General features: G+C 30.0%; 1 protein-coding gene across 9 annotated transcripts in view; it reads right to left on the bottom strand.

The window, feature by feature from the left end:
• Nucleotides 1-19301, bottom strand: part of LOC143083331 (uncharacterized) — a 74481-nt gene that overhangs the window by 15037 nt on the left and 40143 nt on the right. For 5 of the 9 annotated variants that reach the window (XM_076259598.1, XM_076259596.1, XM_076259592.1 and 2 more), the window contains exons 2-3: nucleotides 5049-5580; nucleotides 1994-2030 (exon numbers count right to left, since the gene is read on the bottom strand). In XM_076259598.1, the coding sequence (XP_076115713.1) occupies nucleotides 1994-2030; nucleotides 5049-5576 (565 nt within the window). In that variant the 5' untranslated portion in view covers nucleotides 5577-5580. Of the gene's footprint in view, nucleotides 1-1993; nucleotides 2031-5048; nucleotides 5581-6498; nucleotides 6602-12391; nucleotides 12413-18572; nucleotides 18596-18754; nucleotides 18865-19301 lie in introns of those variants that run through there. The other 4 variants (XM_076259593.1, XM_076259594.1, XM_076259597.1 and 1 more) reach the window with 4 other exon arrangements.

The raw sequence follows: 19301 nt of genomic DNA on the forward strand, positions 1-19301 counted from the left end.
AATATTCAAGTATTAATTTACAAAAAAGTCCCTTGTCAACCATTTGAGAGTGTGTGGGCGTATTTAAAAAAAAGTGACATACATGTACTTACAAAATGAAAGAACATTTGAAATGATCCATAGCTGACTTTAATGGGTTTTTTTTGCTATGTTTTTATATTTTCATACTTAAATGATGTATTTTTTAAACTTGAAATTTTTTTATATCATTTTTTTTTCTTCTATAAAATGTTTGATCAAGAAATTATTTGCATTACCAATAAAAAAAAAAGTGTCCAGTGCCCTAAAGACATCTTACCCACATTTGCGTAACATGTATCACCAACCTTTCCTTACAATTTTTACAGGCAAACACATGCAGCATGTTAGAGAGCAATGCACTTTGACAAGGCCTCCTTCCTACATACACCCCACTAAGCTAAAAACCTCATCAATGAAATCAACAACCCTGTTTACCCAATCAATTTCATGTAATTGTTTTTGAAAGAGTCTGGGTACCACTTTTCTCACACACTCAAACAATGACAATATGAAAAAAAATATTGAAATGTCTTTCCCAAGACTTTTCTGCTTTTGTAATCATTAACCTCTAAACAATGCATGGATTTCAAATAAACACTCATTTAGTCTCTTAGCATGTAATCATTCTTAATTGTAGTTTGATGCTGTTAGAAGTCCTAACGATAAAACCAGGGATTTATGCTCTCAACAAGTTTACCAAGAAATTTGTAGTTCAAGTAGGACTTCATTTTGTTTTATGGCAAATTAGTCAAACTAGTTAATTTTATTTCTCAGAATGGGGTATTACTGTTCAAAGCTTTGTGGTATTTTTTTTTGGCGAGGAAATTTGCAGGGGGAGTAAATAATAACACTTCGTTATTCGTTTATTGTTTATGATGATGTGGGAAAATTTGCTTCTACTGTATTATCTAGAAAAAAGTTGTTATATCTTAAAAAAACAAGTGGGGATCTTCATTAGGATAAATAGACTTAAGTCTTTAAGTGTTTTTCTCAAGCTGTGCAAAACAGTGCAAATAAATGAGGTTTTTTGAAGAACAAAAGCAGATATTTCTTTGCACCAGTGCTGCATATTTGTAGATCTCCCTGTAGTTTCTTATATCATTAACTCATTTTTCTGTTAATGTCTGTTTAAAAGAAGAAACAAAAGCGCCAAAACTATAACAAATATCAAAATTCTCAGCAGACATGTGCTCCTCTTCTTAGGAGAGATCAAGAATAGTACAAAAAAATCAGCACATAACACTTGAAAGTATTGTCGAGAAAGTTTGCAACATTTCTTTGATAGAAAATAATTCTTTTGTAAATGGTAAAAAATTGGTGACATCAAAAGCTTAGTAATGATCATTCCACAACATTATTTGCTTTGTTTTGAAGAGAATATCTTGACATGAAAGACCAAGTAATAAACAAATGGCGGAGAAACAACTAGCCACGTCCAATTTATTATAAGTATAATATCTGCTTTTACATGTATTGTTTCATATACAAAGACTTCCATCATCGTTAAACTAAAATTCTACGCCATTTTAATACGAAGAAGTTTTGACAAAAACATTTGAATATACAGACTAATACTTAAGGAATGTAACTTTGATCATTTTAATAAAATTCCAAATTCTATGAGAAAAAGTAAATTTTTACTAAGCAGCTGTAACATAACAGCCAAGAAAGTTTCATAAAAGACACCATTTTAATGAAAGACGGTCAAATGTACTTTTAATATTTTGATGACTCAAAAATACAGATATATAGTCATATAACATGTATATTGTGTCACTTTCATTGTAAGCTATTTTTATTTTCTATATTTTTTCAATCCCTCTTTCTCATATTACCACTTATGATGAAACTAAATACTTGTCTGCTTCAACTACATGTAGTTACCCAGCCTAGCAATAAATCAAAGTATTTGAGTACACATGTTCTATGGTTCTAAATTTTAACCTTTAAATTATTTAAATATATTTCTTACCATTCCTATTATCTGTACCATTAACTGTATATGGATCCTGAAAAGACAAAACAATTAATACATTAGCAATTACAATTCAGTAATTAATTACATTTATATTATTAATTGTTTAATTACTTGTAATTGTCTATTTCATTGAAAAGACAGTCTGTAGTTCAATATTCCTTCACATAGTCATTATATATAGTGTACAAATATCATTTGCTAAACCCAATTTATCAGTCAATTTCTTGGTATCACAGGTCTAGCCGCTCTACTCTATGTCAAAGGTCACTAGGCATTTTCTTACTCTAGTAAAAGGTACAGCCACTAATTATGAACATCATGTAAAAACATTGATACATAGACATCTTTTGCTCTTGTTGTTTGGTTGCTGTTTCATTGATGTTTACCCCACAACTCATTCATAAAGGGTATATCAGAAGAGATAGGCAATATGCAAGTCCAAATTTCCTTGAAATTAGCATTTCTATTAACTTGAATGTTAATTTTGTGAAATAAAATTTATGTTTTGTTTTTCCGTCATGTCGAGTCGCGCCATACAGAAGATAAATCAAACAGTTACATATAAATTCTTAAAACCTTTTTACTTAAATGATACAAATAATTGCTACGTTTTTTTTCAATTTATTGTACGGAGGATTTCTTCTTACATTTAATACCAAAATTCCAGTCTCAAATTTATGACAAATAAAAACAGCAACGATCCTTTAGTACCATTAAAAAGACAATAAAGTCCAAATGCTCTTTGTTAATAGTTCCATTTTGAAAGCATTTGTGACCACTTAAAGACAATATACAACTTAATATAAATAGCTTCTGGATAATGATTGGCAATTTTTGAAAGTGAGGTGAATTAGGAAGCCAATATCTGCTAATTTGAGCCATTATCCGTTTCAATAATTTACCCTTTGTACATAGATCCCAGGAAGTTAAAGAACTCAAAGAGCATTTTAAAGTTTACGAAAACAGGAAACACAGTCGTTCTAAAGTATTTTAAACTTTTTTACTGAAACAATTAAATTTATTGGGATGATTTTTTACGAGATAATCATCTGAAGCTTGTTGAACGTCAGCGACTATTGTATTTAACATTATACAGCATCGTAATTTGCTCGGCATGCCTCCGCACATGAGAACCAAATAAATGTCAAATTTCTCTTTGTCAGGGGATATTTGTATTAATTTCAATCTTATTCAATTTTCATTAAACTAATGACTTGGTTAAATTGTAACCCTAAGTGCATCTCTTTATAGAATAAAAGTCTTAAAGACTATAAAGAACCTGATTATAATTGGGAATAAAATGGTTTTATTAGTTTTTACTTAAATCAAAGTTGAAAGAGAGAATGAAAGAAAGATAGAAAGAGAGAATTTAAAAAAAAAGGATGAAAGAAAAAGAGCATAATTATGGTAAGAAAAGAGTCAAAACAGAAAGAAAGGTCAAACAAGAGGGAAGAAAAAGACAAAGACTAGGCTCAAAAGGAAAGGAAGGAAGAAAAAAATGAGAGAAATGAATAAAACAGATTGAAAAGGAAATAATATGAGATTCAGAAGGAGAGTAAAAAGATACTTGAAAAGGAGAGAAAAATGAATACCACAAATGAAAAAGAACAGAAACAGATATTATAATAGAATATCTGATGATGTAAGAGCAACATTATAAAATTCATTCAATAAAGAGTTTAATGAACACACTCCTTCATACAAAAAAGTTTGATATTTAAATATTTTTTTTTTTACAATTTGTAAACCAAAAAAACAGTAGCTTTGTTTACCCTCCTTTCAAATGAAATCAAATCATTCAATTTGATTTAAAGATAATAATGAAGAAACATTTCTTTTTAATCTGTTTGACAAATTGTCTCTTACGTAAGAAGTATTTTCTACCCACATTATCTTTTGTATTTAAAAAAAGAATTACTTTGATTTTACATAAAGGTTTGCCCGAATGTCATGAGTATCTAAGACGCGTACCAGTTACTTGCAATTCTCAATACTGGAACAGGTTAGTCAAAATGTCATGATTAAAAAAAAAATGATGGAAACGTGCAGTACCCTACCCAACAATTTGTTAGAGACGCCATAAACAATGAGTAATTGAAAAATTTAAGATATTAGTCGTCAGGATGCACTTTTACAAAATATATCATCTTTCCCCACGTAATTAACTGCCATTTTCTTTATGGGAAATTAAACAGTGTTACTTAGGTGTTAAACCCGTGCCTGCACCGATTTTCACTTCACCGTATCTCAACAATGGAAAACACAATTATCACAGCGGAAAAGTAAATAATTAAACATTTACGTCTTTCAAAGCCTCAATTCTCTGTCGAATTATCTGCTCTAGTATCTATCCAAACAACTGTCTTGTTAAACGATAACAACATAGCATTGCAATTTTCTTTGTTTTTGTTTTATGCTTCCAGATTGTCTTAGAGAACGGCCTTAGACAATGTTAATCTCTATTGAAGTTCATTCTTGCTGATTTTTCATAAACGAAGATGAAACGAACCATACATGTCAAAATAATAAACAATTTTTTTTTGGCGGAAAAATAATGGCCTGTTGTTATTGCCGATCAAAGGAAAGACAAATTCTGGTGAATAGATGAAAATGGCTACAATTATTGTCTTCTGTCTTTTATATTCTGATTATTATCAGTTTTAATAGAGGTATTGTTGATAGTAAAATATACTAATGCTTTCATCGTATGCTTGTGAACTTTTCTTCACACCAAACAATTTTACAAACCAGACAACACTACAATATAGTATATTTTACTCATTTATGTGAATTTTGCCAGACTTGATCATATTTCAATTTCAAGGCAACCACCTATCTGGGCATACATATTTTTGCATAAAGCTTTCTTTTTATTTCAATATGAATATTAGGAAAAACTCATTATAATAATTTCATTTTGCCTGAACTTATCATAATTTGCTTCCAAGTCAACCAACTAACCATGCAAACATATTTTTTCTAATTTATTTTTTTCTAATTTTTTAAAATGGCAAAAAAAACAAACATTCCTACTTAATTTTTTGCTAACCTGTTTTTTCCTTGAAATGGTATCTTTTAGAGATTGGAGCTGTTCAATCATGTCACTAAGTCTTTTTTCCTTGTCATTCAGACTGTCACCCCCACTGAGCAACACTTTCAAGCTCTCTTCTACTTTTTGGTCATGCTGCTGATCGTTCATGTTATTATTCTCTAGGTCACATTCCGCCATTTCTGTCCGTGATGTCAGACGTCGTAAGACACTGTCCATTGATTTACGATGCAATCCTGAAGAGGACTTTGTTGTTGTATTGTTCACACCGTTGGCTAGCTGCGATGCTTCTGATTCTGAGTCCGAGTCACGTTTGACACTTTCTAAAATTCTTTGCTTTTTACTTGTTGGTCTCGACTCTGAACAAGAGTCTGATTCGCTATCTGTTTTTGTCACTATTTGAAATCTTGATTCAAGTTCGTCTTCACTGACACTACAATCACTGTTTAGACTTTCTGTGATGGCTTCATTCACAACAAGACTGTCCTGAGACAATTTGGTTGGTGTGTTCTTTCGCTTTGATGACATACTCCTGGAAAGAAACGAAATTTTTAAAATATTGTAAAAACTTATAAATCTGAATAAAACCAAAGTTAATTGTATTATTTAACAGATTAAGCTTAGAATCCCTTCAAAAGTTTTTCAATAAACCATTGCAAAGCAAAAAAGTGTTCTCTTAAATAAAAAATACAACTCTACCTAAACAAATATTAGCCAACATACTGATCACTATAGTATCATTCTATTACCTAGTGAGTATGATACCCAGTTTATAAAGGAAACTTCATCAAACTTTTTTTTATTGTAATTTTTCAAATTTTGTCAACTTTGTTTTTCAACACTGTTCTTGAAAAATAGTTTTTATCTGATACAAAAGCCTGAGAATTATGCGCAGTTTTGTCTGGGTAAATAGCATCGCTTGTTAGTAAGTAAAATCTGCAATTCTTGATAACTTGACCTCTTATTGCAACACCTTACTTATCATTCTATAATTTTTAAAGTGCAGTAGTTGTCATTTTCTGGTGCATATATTTTTTTCTGGTGCAAGACCTGACACAAAACTAAATTCAAGGCTAAAAATATCAAGGGCATCAACACATAGATAAAGTTTATTTATGAAATATAATTTTAATCTTATAAATCTATACTATGAAATGAATTTTTGTAAACTTTTGAAAAATAATAAACAGAATGTCAGGGTTAGTATAAATTAAAAGGGCCCTTCTTTTAACATTGTAATTTCCTAGATTTGATATATCTACTAGAAGTTTTAAGAGTCAATTTAAATGGTTTTTCATTTATTTTAAAGGTTTAAAATGATAATTGTGTTAATGATTGAAATTAGCTCTTATAACACTTGTCATCTTATTTATAAAATCTCAATCAAAAAAAAAAAAAATTCAAAAATAATAAAATTCAAAAAATTTCAAAATATAGATTTTTTTCATACCTCCTTTTCCTTTAACAAACAATCCACTTTCAGTTGACAAAAGCAAATCCAATTTGTATAAATAAAACTAAGTAGGAAGTGATACTAACAAAAGGAAGGTTAACAGTAATGCACCTTGTCCAATTCCCTAACATTTATATTGCTTCCTATTAACCTAAGACTGAAGGCCTCGAGGCAATATCACAGAACATAAGAATCAATAATCTGTCATAATAGTGTAGATAACCTATACTCTGACAAATAATAACAACGTGCCGAAGGTTTTTGTGGAAAAATTTTACTACAAATCTATGTTGATCGATGTGTAATATATTTTGATGGATAGGTCTACCCCAAACTAGTAAAAATATTTATTTCTCAAACAACAGAAAAATAAACAAAATAGGTGAGAATTGTCATGTGCCAGACTAAGGCATTAATGAATTAGTTGAATTGTTTTGGAAAAATAATTGAAATGCTAAACAAATATTTTTTTTTCAAAATTATGTAATGTATTATGTTTTTTAAAGTAAAAATAAACTTAACAATATGCCTTTGGAAAATGATGGTTATTGTGGTTTATAAGTCAAATTTTCTGCTTCTTTTTCAACAATACACAATTTACTTTCATAAAAAAACCAATGAAAATAAGGGATCTCTTTTTGTTTAAAAAAATAAGTGGCAGTTAATGTTTTCATTATAAGTAATTAAGCACCTCTAACTAATTAACATTTGACATTTTCTAACCATCTTTATAAAAGATAAAATTCTGGAAAATGTTAAAATTTTAAGAGAATGTAACAGAATCTTTTAGATAAAACTCTACTTTAATTTGGAAATGTTTTTCATTTTTTTTTTATATAGAACATATAGAATTTACTCATTTGTTACAGAGACACATGTGTGACTATCTATGTAACTATCTTTATATAAGGGAAATTGTAGGGTATATATCATTGATACAGCAACTATAAAAGGACACAGTGAGAAAAACTCACCGAAGAAACCTTAGAGGTCAACATAGCATTTTCAACAATAGACTGAAGTGAAACAATTTGTCAAGGTCTTTATTGTTTGTGTTTGAAACTTTAATGTCATTTTAATCCCACTCCATAAAGCCTGCAATACAGGCCTCTCTTTATTTCTCAATAAGATGGTGTCAGTTCAATACTTAGGACTGACTACATAAGATATCATCAAAATAAACAATTATTTAAAATTAAAACGTTTGATCTACAGGTGTTAATTATTGTTTTTCTTTTAAAAGCTGCCTTTTGTTTTTGCATTAAAGTTCAATTAATTTGAGTTTCATGCCTCTAATGAAACTTAAACAAATATATTTTAAGTCTTGAACAAAACCCTTAAATAAGTCTACTATCATTATGTCAGTTTTAATCAAAGTCTATTCATGTGCAATAAAAAAACTTATGACGCAATATTATTTTACCTTAAGTGATATTTTTATTGGAAAGGAAATAATTACGACAATAATCATGTGATTATAACTGTACAAGATACCTGTAATTTTATGACGGATTGTCGAATTACAACAACAAATCAAATCTTTGACAACAGAGCTTGTACACGCTATGATCATGTACAGCATTTTTGTCATGTTAAATCACAACATATATTTGTAAAAATTCCTTTTGAAAAAAAAATTTCATGTTCATTTAATTTGTTAAATTTGATAACAGAAAAATTTGACTTTTAAAATTTCTTTAGTTTTATTTAATGATGGTAATGTATCATTTGCCAACCTTTTTTTGAGAGGTTGGACTGAACTATTAAAACCTCAATTTTATAAACTGAAACACCTCAAAAACAGACATTTCAAGGAGTCTGAGTGCCATTTGAGTATCATAATCTCATGCTAAATCATATAATATTAAATTGATATCACTTATGGTATGTATAAGAGAATTGCATTAGGTTCCCTTGTACTTAAAAAAACCCACCACAATGGAGATTTTGTAAAGTTAGCAAACAGGACAATGCTTTCTGCCTGTTGACAGTCATTTTTAAAAAGACAACCTCCCACAACTTGATAATTAATCTAAAATCAAGTGAAGGCATAAAACCACCTGTACTTTCTTCTTTCTTTCTTTATAAATAACTTTCTTTTTGTATATGTAGAAACAAAAGACTAAGGCCACCCTTAGTACAAAGGCTCAAAAAGACAAAGGTGAAACTTTTAACATTTGATGTGACATATTATCTCTTGGGGGTGTCCAGGAAAACATATTAACCTCCCCTTAATGGACCCTAGGGTGCTAATATGGTACATCATTTAGTCAGATTAGCCTTTATTTGTTGTTGGCATACATCAAAATGTGGACTGGTCAAAGTAATTTTCCTTTTGTTTACATTCAATATTTAATTTTGAATATATATTAACAATTTCTCTGCATATTTATTATGTGAGTTATGCATTTATTAAAAAATCAAGTTAACTGCATGCTCATTGTGTATATATTAGAAGGCAGGAAAATTGAAATATATATGACTCTTTTTCTGCAGAAAGACAATTTGTAAGTATTTAAAGATACATGCAAAAACTACAATTAAAAAAAAAAACAATCAAAAGTTAAAGTGCCCTTCAATTTCTTCTATTTTTTTGTTTTTTATTCATGAAAAACAGTTTTAAAAAACAATTTGTCAAAAAATATAATTTTTTAAAAAGCATTTTTAGATATGACATGAAATACAGGATTGAAATACTTTTAGGGGATTTAATTGTGGAACCCCACTCAGATGTATTTAGTTAGGTATTACATTCAAACAGCATTTAATAAAGACAAACTCAAGTGCCACCTCATATGCTCCATTCCTTTCATTCAGTCCACATCTTTCCATCTACCACCAGCTTTTGTTGCTTTTGTTTTAGTCTCCCATGAAATCAAGCAAGTCAACTGGGACCCACATTCTACATTAAACTTTGATAAAGAAACAAATCACATAAACAGGACAGTGGGGTAAATGATTGCCACCATTTTTGATTGAAAAGCCATGAATAAATATTTAAACAGATCTATGAGACCACTAGGTACAAATGGCTATCATTGTTTAGAAAGCAGATGGTTAGCCAATACTAATGACACAACCAGAGCATTACAAACATTCTTCAATTTCTATTCAAAATAAACAAATGGATATGACCACACAAGTGACAACTAATGATTTCTACCGAGGTGGTGGTCAAAAGAGAACTTTCTCTTGAGAGAGAAACCTGGGCCTTTTGCATCAACAAATCCTTAGGTCTTGGAATAACTCAGAAATCATTATGGACATTTTTAAATTTATTTATTGAAGATAGACAAAGATGAATATTAGGTATTGTTTATATTAGGTTGCTGTATACAAGATGTTTTGCCAAAAGTTGATATTTTTTGGACTTATCAAGTGTAAATAAATATTGAAATTAGCATTTTCTACTTTAATGATGAAATATTTCAAAAAATTGATCTCAATTCTACTCTATAATTATGCCACCATTAAAATCTAAGCCTGAACAAATTTCAAATATTAAGACAGATTTTTCTACCTTACTGAACGCACAATCAATCAATCTACCTAGTTGCACTTAAAAATTTAAATGGAACATAAGAAGTGTATTTATAAACATGTATGTGACATGATATACAATATCTAACAAACAAATATCCTAAAGCAGGATGCATGTTAATTTCAAATATGTGACTGCAGAATCAAAACCAGTGTATGACAAACGAAACAATGGAAGCTAAAACAATGGGATTTAAGATGGTTTTAACACAGGTGTTATGAAGAACAATGCCCAGAACACCCATGAAAATCTCGGTAAATATATCTTATCTTCATTTTTTAACAATGATCTGAAAGGTGCCCTATATCGCTTTACAGGACAACAATTCAGCATTGATATAACGTCAGCAAATGACAACAAAACCGATACAGTACTTATAACAATGCATTCTTGTCTTATTCGTAACAAAATGCTATTGTTACATTTTTCCATATCTGATTTTTATGCTTGGATGAAGTCAATCAATGCACGAAACGAGGGAGAAAATTACCAATTATTCTTTCAAAGTGCGAAATGCACTGGTCCTCGCATCAGCCTAACCAAGACAATCATTGGTAATAACAATGGTTTAAGAAGAAAAATGTCCAATTAGAGAAAAACAACTGAATCATTCATGATCAGGAAAATGAAACAGAAAGCCTTTTGACTAAGAGCTTGTGGACAAATCTTTTCACAAATAACAATAGAATGCAGTCAGATGCACTTGTTTGAGGTAAACTTTAAACTAAGAACTTGCGGACAAATCTTTTCACAAATAACTATAGAATGCAGTTAGATGCACTTGTAAGAGTTAAACTTTAAACTACGAACATGTGGACAAATTCTTTTTGACAAATAACTATAGAATGCAGTTAGATGCACCTGTTTAGGGCTAACTTTGAACTCAGAACTTGTGGACATATCTTTTCACAAATAACTAGAATGCAGTTCCCAATATGCACTTGTAGGAAGTGAACTTTGAAATTCCTCCTGGTCATAACAAAAGATACCACTGCCTTTGATAACAAGTGTGGTATGCAGTAGGGAGGATAGGTCAAACTAACTCTTTTGTTTTTCACTTCACCGTTTAATTAACTTCCATCCTACTTTTTGTGGCTGCATTCAGAGAGTAAATTATCTGATACGGATCTAATCTTGAACCTGCTCAAGATTTTCAGCATGACTGATAAATTACGTAAATGCATTCTTTTTCAGCAGGCTGGTCAATAGTGCACATAAGTTATATGTCTTAACTAGAAGGAGAAATGAGAAATGCATTCTTTTCTGCAATATTGAATTTTTTTTTTTAGTTATACGAAATTAAAAAAAAAAAAAAATGCAAATTAGAGAAGAGGAAAATTGAAGAAAATAAATAGAATGAAAAACAGTAAAGAATATGAGGTCCACTTTTAAATGTTGGAATGATTTGTCTTTAATATGGAACTCATGGGTGCAATAAGATACAAACTAATGCAGTTAGTTCAGCCACTACAATGTCTTCATTAAATCTTGTACATCATCCTTTTTGTCACAAAAATTTAAAAATAGATACAACATTTTTACCTTGTTTTCACTTTTCAGAAGAAATAATAAATTACCCTCCCCCAATCTTATTATTGTAAAAACAAAATTTGTACACAACACAAAAGGCTAACACACAAGGTAGTATATAACATCAAAGGTCTAAAACGACAGGTACCCCCTACAGGTAAGGACCACAATGATGACCTCTCTTTAAACTGTCACCGTCTTACGTCGTATATTACACCCTCCCACAATCAGACAAATGGCTTACCAGTGAAATTTGTCAACTTATCAACAAACAATTAACACGGAGAATAAGTTAGAAGCCCACAAGTAAAACGCTTGCGTATACTTCCTGTGTACCATGGTATGACAAACAGCGCCAAACAATTGCTTAATCGAGAATTTATTTACAAAGTGCTTAAAGTGAAAATGGCTAAATGACCAAATTGTTTGATATTTTTGTCTTGGGTCTAAAAACCTGATATTAAACTGATAAGAAAAAGTAAAATTTACCTTTTAAAATTCAATTTAAATTTTACTAAGGTAAGTGTATTGTCTTTTGACAGTCTCACGAGCCAGCACTCAAATTTCTATTAAAAAGTAAATTTTCATCATTTGATATGCATAAATTAAAGTTATTCTCAATGATAAAAAGTTAAGTAAATATTTACACTTATATACAAATATTTAAAACAAAAACTATGATTTTCTTTTTTTTCTCAAAAGCAAATATAAAACATTTTAAGAGGGCCTCAGGGAAGATTAATTGTATAACCTAACCTTGTAACCCTCTTTAAATAAAGTAGAGAAAATAAAATTATTATTATTATTAAAATAACTTACCATTCTTGTACGAAGTGTTGAACAATTTACTTGTCATTTTGTCAGCGTCAGGAAATAGATTTAAAAAGTAACGAATCCTCCCAAAAATATTTTTCAAACTAATGTGATATATACATCTGCAATCCTTTGTGTCTGAACACAAAACCTTGTCAAACTGATTGTAACAAAAAGATGTAAAGTTAACCTAAGGAAGTTAGAAACACTGACCCGCCATTAATAAATTCACCTATTGTTTTGTAAAACAAAGGAAATACAGCAAATATACCATTTTGTTATCAGTAGCTAGTTTAATCATATTCTGTCGAACATTTTGTCTTTACTTTGATGCGAACGAGATAACACGACAAATACTATTGTCATAAAAACTACGACCCACTTTGAAGGGACGGTAAATGGCTTTGTCTACACCTCCCGCCTCAAGCAAGGTGAAATAGCTCAATACGCAGATAAAAATTTAATCAGGGAAAAATCGTAATACCTGTATCTCACCTTTGTTTAACATAGTAAAATATTTTTATGATATGTTTTATTTCACTTCTATTGTGTTTCACTGTCCAAAGTGTCTCTTGAAAAAGTTTAATTTATATTTTTACAATGGCATTTTTCAGAAAACAATAGAAATGCTTCATCATTTAAATAAGGCTCAAATTTATTTATGATATAGCATTGTTTAAAGTACATTTGAAGATAGGATAAAATGAAATATATATGCTCTGAAAGAATTTATACCGGCAAGGGGAATAACTACATTTTGAGCTTTCAGAGGGTTAAGGCCTTTATAAAAGCTATATTTTATAAAGAAAATTGAATATATGAGTGAAGTGATTGATTTCTAATCTTTATACATGTATTATATTTTCAGTTTAATTCTAAATAAATTGATTTTTTTTAAATAGATTCCTGCTGTTGGCTTTCAAAAATTAGAAACTGAAGTTAAGTGATAGGTATATATAAAAGTTCATAACAACCATTATGTCGAATATTTCAAAAACTTAAAAAAAGAAAATGTCAAGCAAACAAAAGGGTCTTTAACTCTTGCATCCTTCACTTAGACTCATAATTAACAGCTGCAAACAATGGTTTATTAACAAATTAAAGTTTGCACTCACAAAAAAATTACAAACCTAAAAAAGTAGATTTAAATCCACAATCTTCACCTAGAATCAATATTTCATCTAAAAAAGACCTTATTATAAAAAGACATAATACCAAACAGACAATTATCAATTAATTCCATTGAACTACTTCTTCCAATAACTCTATAATTCTGTACCCAAAAGTCCTTTCCAACCATATTATTATCCGTAAAATGTCCACATTAAAGATAAAAATTGACAAAAAACATCTTTTCTAATTTTCAATGATTTGTCTCTATGAGGCTTTTTTTTTTATAACTTATGATTAAAAGACACCTAATCTAGCTATTTACTTCATTATATTGTCCTAACAGTTCTCTCGTCAATTCTTGTTAAGCAGGCTTTGTTCTTCATCGCTACAATAGAACTATCACCTGCAAGACTTAATTGATTTTTGATCGTAAATCGCTCACAAGTGTTTGTAGATATTGGCTACAGAGAATGGTAGTTAAGGATATCATCAGCGACAAATGGTGACAAGGAACAGTCTAAAATTGGAGTTAATCATCGTAATCAGCTTTCGTTACTAATACAAATGAAATATTGACCTGACACGGAATCAGAGACAAAAGCTCTATTCATCTCAATTCCCTATACAGTCAATATATACTTTTTTTTCAATATTTCTATGGAATTGATGAGCACTGCAGAAGGGTGACATGGGGTTGCTTTCTTTCTCTATTTATCATTTTTATTGTCAAATCAGTTGCTTTTAAAGTTTAAAGGACAGACACTATACAGGCATGCAAAACCATTGCATATGAATCCTATAGACCTCACTTACAGTTGCAAAGAAACAGCTAAGATAGGACTGATAGGAAAGTGATCTATCGAATTAGGCATGTCAAGGGGTCTATACTTAAATGATCAACATGATGGGTGCCACATGAGTAGCAGGATCTCAATGCTTACCCTTCTGAAATGCACCTGATATCACCCCAAGTTTTTGGTGGGGTTTGTGAAGATAAGTAATTTTTTTAAATACATTTTTTGTGAACTATTGTTTGTCAGTTTGTCAGTTTGTCTTTTTTCTTTTTTAGCCATGGCCTTAGTCATCTTTTTTATCATAAACAATGCTATATTCTATTATATATGTCAATTGGCCAGGGCTTTCTTCATCATGAGCATTTGCTTTTTTTACAGAATGATTTAGAAAGTACTGAAAAAATGCTCAATTAAACAATTAGTAGTCAACTATTGAACATAACTTAACTTCTTTGAGATCAGTCAGCCTACCACTAAATTATTTATTGGGTAAAACAGATCGGGTTCTCTAAGTCGACTGTCAAAAGCTGCACTTACTCTATCAGTGAAATAGACTCTTCAGTACCAGAACAGTGCCATCGTTTAACATTAGAATTAAACACACATGTTAAACACCTGTCAAAACTTGGTTTACCAACTAGAATTTCTCTCATTTCAAAAATTTGAAGTTTAAGATGGCATAAAGTTCTTTGTTAGTGAGGGTAATTTGTAGTTATAGAATCCCCCAAACGTCAGACGCTTCGTAAATAACAATTTATATACAGCTGCGAGCATTCAAGTTTTTCTTGATAAAATTTGAATTATTGTTCTCAATCTGAATAAAAAATAGATCTTTCTGAAATCTTTGTCAGAAAAAAAATGTATTGTATTACATATGCCAAAAATTTATAACTTACTATGCGGTTCTGCTCAATTTCAGATTTGATAATTTTGACATTTTTTTGGTCGAAATTGGGAGAAAGTGGACTAACAAGTTGTTTATTTTGTTATTGTTTTTTTCATGGTTAATTTCAAGCATACAACACCCTGGATTGTAACAAATGATTTTCTTAATTACAGCATCCTTTCAAGCTTTCAAATCACTACACGTCAATTAGATGATATCTTATCTTTTTGATGAAGATTACCCTTAAGTGCCCCATTATCTTGAAGAAAATGCCTATTTTTTTTCTGTCTCTTACAATAATGCTTTACTTTTTAAAAAATCAACATGGAGTCTGACAAAGTTGGGAAATTACTTATCAAAAGAACGAAAAGAATGAAAATGTGAAAATTGATGCAACAGGCTCCTAATCTGCCGAACAGAAGATAAATTTTTAAATCTATTTCCCAAACCATCATATTTTTTTTTCATCCACTTTAAAGATGATCTCTTACATGTTACTTTCTGCTGTTGAACGTCTGCATGAGATACTTATCAATTAAAATTTTCATTTTGCAGAATTTCAACACTTCATGTTTTTGTTCTTGCTATCTTTGAAAATAATTGGAGAATGACTTTTATATCAATGAACTGAAAAACATCTTTGTTTCTGCCGTACTTTTAATGATTCATACATTCCCAATTTGTTTTGATCACAAAGTTTTAAACTTTTTTGGGGGAATGTTAACACAGATGAAAAAATAATCCTGTTTTCTTTTTGATTTCATCTGCTGTTATTACTTGTAATACACATGTTGTATCAAAGATTTAACAGAGTAACCATCAAACCATGCACTTCCCCACCCATGGCAACTTTTTTGCTGATTTGACAAAATATAGTAATTTTCAACGAATAAATTGAATAGTGTTTCTATTTTTCATATTATATAATCATAAAATTGAGAATGGGATATGGGTTCATGTGTCAAAGAGACAACAACCAGATCAAAGAGCAGAAAACAGCTGAAAGAACCGAAGGGTTCTCAACACGGCTAGAAAATCCCATACCAAGAGATGAGCTTCAGTTGGTTTACTGTTTGATTGCACACTTCCTGAATTTTTGCTCTATAAAACTGCTTTGATACTCTTCTAGTCTTTTCCTCTTTTGAGATCCTGATTCCCACTTAAATTTCCTAACCTATTTTACACCAATCCATTCCAAAATTCAATTGTATAAGCATTCTATTAGAATTTATAGTATTCCATTTTCAAAGATGTGGTATATGATAATTGCCAATAAAACAACTATCTAACAAAGACCAAATGTGAGAAACTTATTTGTTATTAATATATCTTGTACCTCTGTGTTTGTGTGCCTGTAAGGTCAACATGTAACTCAAATGATTTATTAATAAAACTTCTATGCGGCTAATATGTGGTTCATTTGCCAATTTGCCAGTTTAAATATAGGTAAAATTAGCCTAAATACATGAATTTACAGCATTTTCTCTTTTAAAACGTGTGATATAAAACATGTTATTCAAGCATTTCATTTTTACATTTTGTCCTCCCGCATTCAAATTTCAATTCTTAAATTCCCTTTTTAATGCATTTGAATTTTGGTTAATTAATCACATTTGTAACTCCTTTAAGTCCCTAAACTTAACTCAAACAGTAAAAAATAAGGATATTAAGTCGATAAGATCTGACCTAAGTGCTTGTACCATTAATAAAGTCATGTTCAAGACTAATCTAACAGTACTTGAAAAACTTGTTGATGCTTCTAATTGACCACATCCGATGCTAAATAGCGCTGAAAATCAGCTTTGTACCACCGCATTGTAGAGAAAAATTAGAAAATTGGTAATTGATGCTTTGGCGTAGCTTCATATTTTTCTTCACTTGTACAAATATTTAAGAGGCGTAATATAATTTTTAGGTATACATCTTTTCAGCTGTACTTAGTTTTTATTTGTAATTTATTTCTCTGTGATCAGGCGTAAGGGTTTTGAAGTGATAACGGGCCAAATGTTACACTAATTAACACGTAAAGGAGCCTGATAATGCAACATCACTTAAACGTTGGCCAATAATGCAAAACACTGTATAATAGTCCCGTCACAAAGGATGTAATTACCGATGTAATTTTTATTATAATCAAATTTCCCGAACAAAACAAGACAAAAAGGTATCACATGTGTTTGTTATGGAGAATAAAGATTATGTTTGTCTTTTAACTTGTTAAGTAATTTCTTTGATATTTGGCTTCACCACGATATGATTTGTATTAATTATAACATCATGTTGAAGCTATAAATGATGTATATAAAAAAATTTCATTAATGAAACTTGTACCTATCAAATAATATTTGATGTAGGATGCATCGAGTCCTAGTTTTTGGTACAAATGAAAAGTTAGCCAATCAAATGAAATCAAATGCATACCAATATTTTGCAAATTGCAAACATTTTATTTGTTATTTCTTACATGTTTTTGCATTGGAGTCTTGTTTTTTCTATAACTAGGACATTTTATCATGCAGTATCAACTTGATAGCTAAAATTGCACTTTTTAATTAAAAACTTTTTATCGACATCTTTCGGACAAGATAAGGACCTGATTCAGAATAGATTATAAGTTAAAAAAATATTTGACAAAGTTAAATTTTAAAAATTTATTGTGGAAAAAAGCTTTAGTCTGCAGTCACAGGCTCCAACTAGTGGTTGATTCTGGAGGTTTTGTATGAGAAGTCAAACTTTTAAATTAAACAGTAGTGTCTAATAAAATAAATACTGGTTATAAGTTTAGATTTTAAGAATAACCTGCAAGAGGGTTATTGAAAATCTTAATAAACCTATAACCCAAATAGAATGCTGCATTTTACAACACAAGCCCAAATTTCACAGTATAAAAAATGCTGAAGGGATCTCTTCAAAGAAAACTTGATGTCAACCCCAAAAAGCTATTTTGTACCGCCACATTGTGTTTGCAAGAACAAAAAGGGCTAAAGGAGCAAATCACTTTTGCTCAAAATGTTTTTGACATGTATAAGCATAAATTCTAAAGTTAATGAAAAAAAAAAAACATTCTAAAAATTTCGAAAGTTTTTCACTCGATCAAAACTGCAAATTTTAAACAAAAATTTGAACACATATCTTTTGCAAAAATCTATTGACAAAATTTCTGTATATAAATATTGTAACATGTAAAATTACTATAGGATTTTCAATGATAGTTTTTTCCCATTGAGATACATCCATTATATTTAATGCTTGTTAACATAAAAGTTATTAAAAGTATCTATAGGTCTTTTTCCCCTAACACATAAAATCAAAATTATGGTCATCATTATAATAATCATAACAAAAACTTTTTTCAATTATTGAATATTAAATACTGAAGTAATAATTAATTTACCATGACATTGCAAGACAGCCATTTCAATTCCATCACAAGAAACAGCTAAGCGAATACTGGATGAAACTTACTGTTGCACAATCAATAAAACAACATTTCTTAAGTAAAATAAATATTTATAAGACGAATAAAAAGGTATAAAAATTAGTTAAAAAGATATAATTACAAGCAAAAAACCCTACCTTAAGCTAGCATTGTAGACGTCCAGCATTTTAAAATTTTCCAAGAAACTTTGAAAACTATTGATAAAATTTCTTGTTGCTTGTTATTAACATAAAGACAAAAGCTGTGAATAGAATGTGTATTGTGTGATAAGACAATGCCCCCTCCCTGGCTGCCAGCCAATCAGAGCCCTCAGCTGTGTGAGTGATGGACAGCTACTGCTCTCAGCTTCTTATTGTTTATATATAATTCAAAATCATCAGTAAGGGGGCTTATCAAGGGGAAAACTGATAAGATAAACAAAAATAATGATGTGTTTTATCAATTCTTTTATTTATGTCTATTGAAGAATGTCCATAACATTGTTTATACAGTATTTCTATTTTACAGAATCATTGTTTCCTAGAGTTACCATGCCTGGTACCTAGATCAAGCCCGCACCAGGGAAAACTTGTGGAGACAAAGAATTTCACAACTACAAAGAAATTACAGTGGTACTTAAGATTTTTATGGACTTCAATTTTCTGCTATTTCCCCAGACAATTATTGACAATTAACAGTAGTCAA

This window comes from Mytilus galloprovincialis, chromosome 7, assembly GCF_965363235.1.
Source record: "Mytilus galloprovincialis chromosome 7, xbMytGall1.hap1.1, whole genome shotgun sequence".
Classification (NCBI taxonomy): Eukaryota; Metazoa; Mollusca; class Bivalvia; order Mytilida; family Mytilidae; genus Mytilus; species Mytilus galloprovincialis.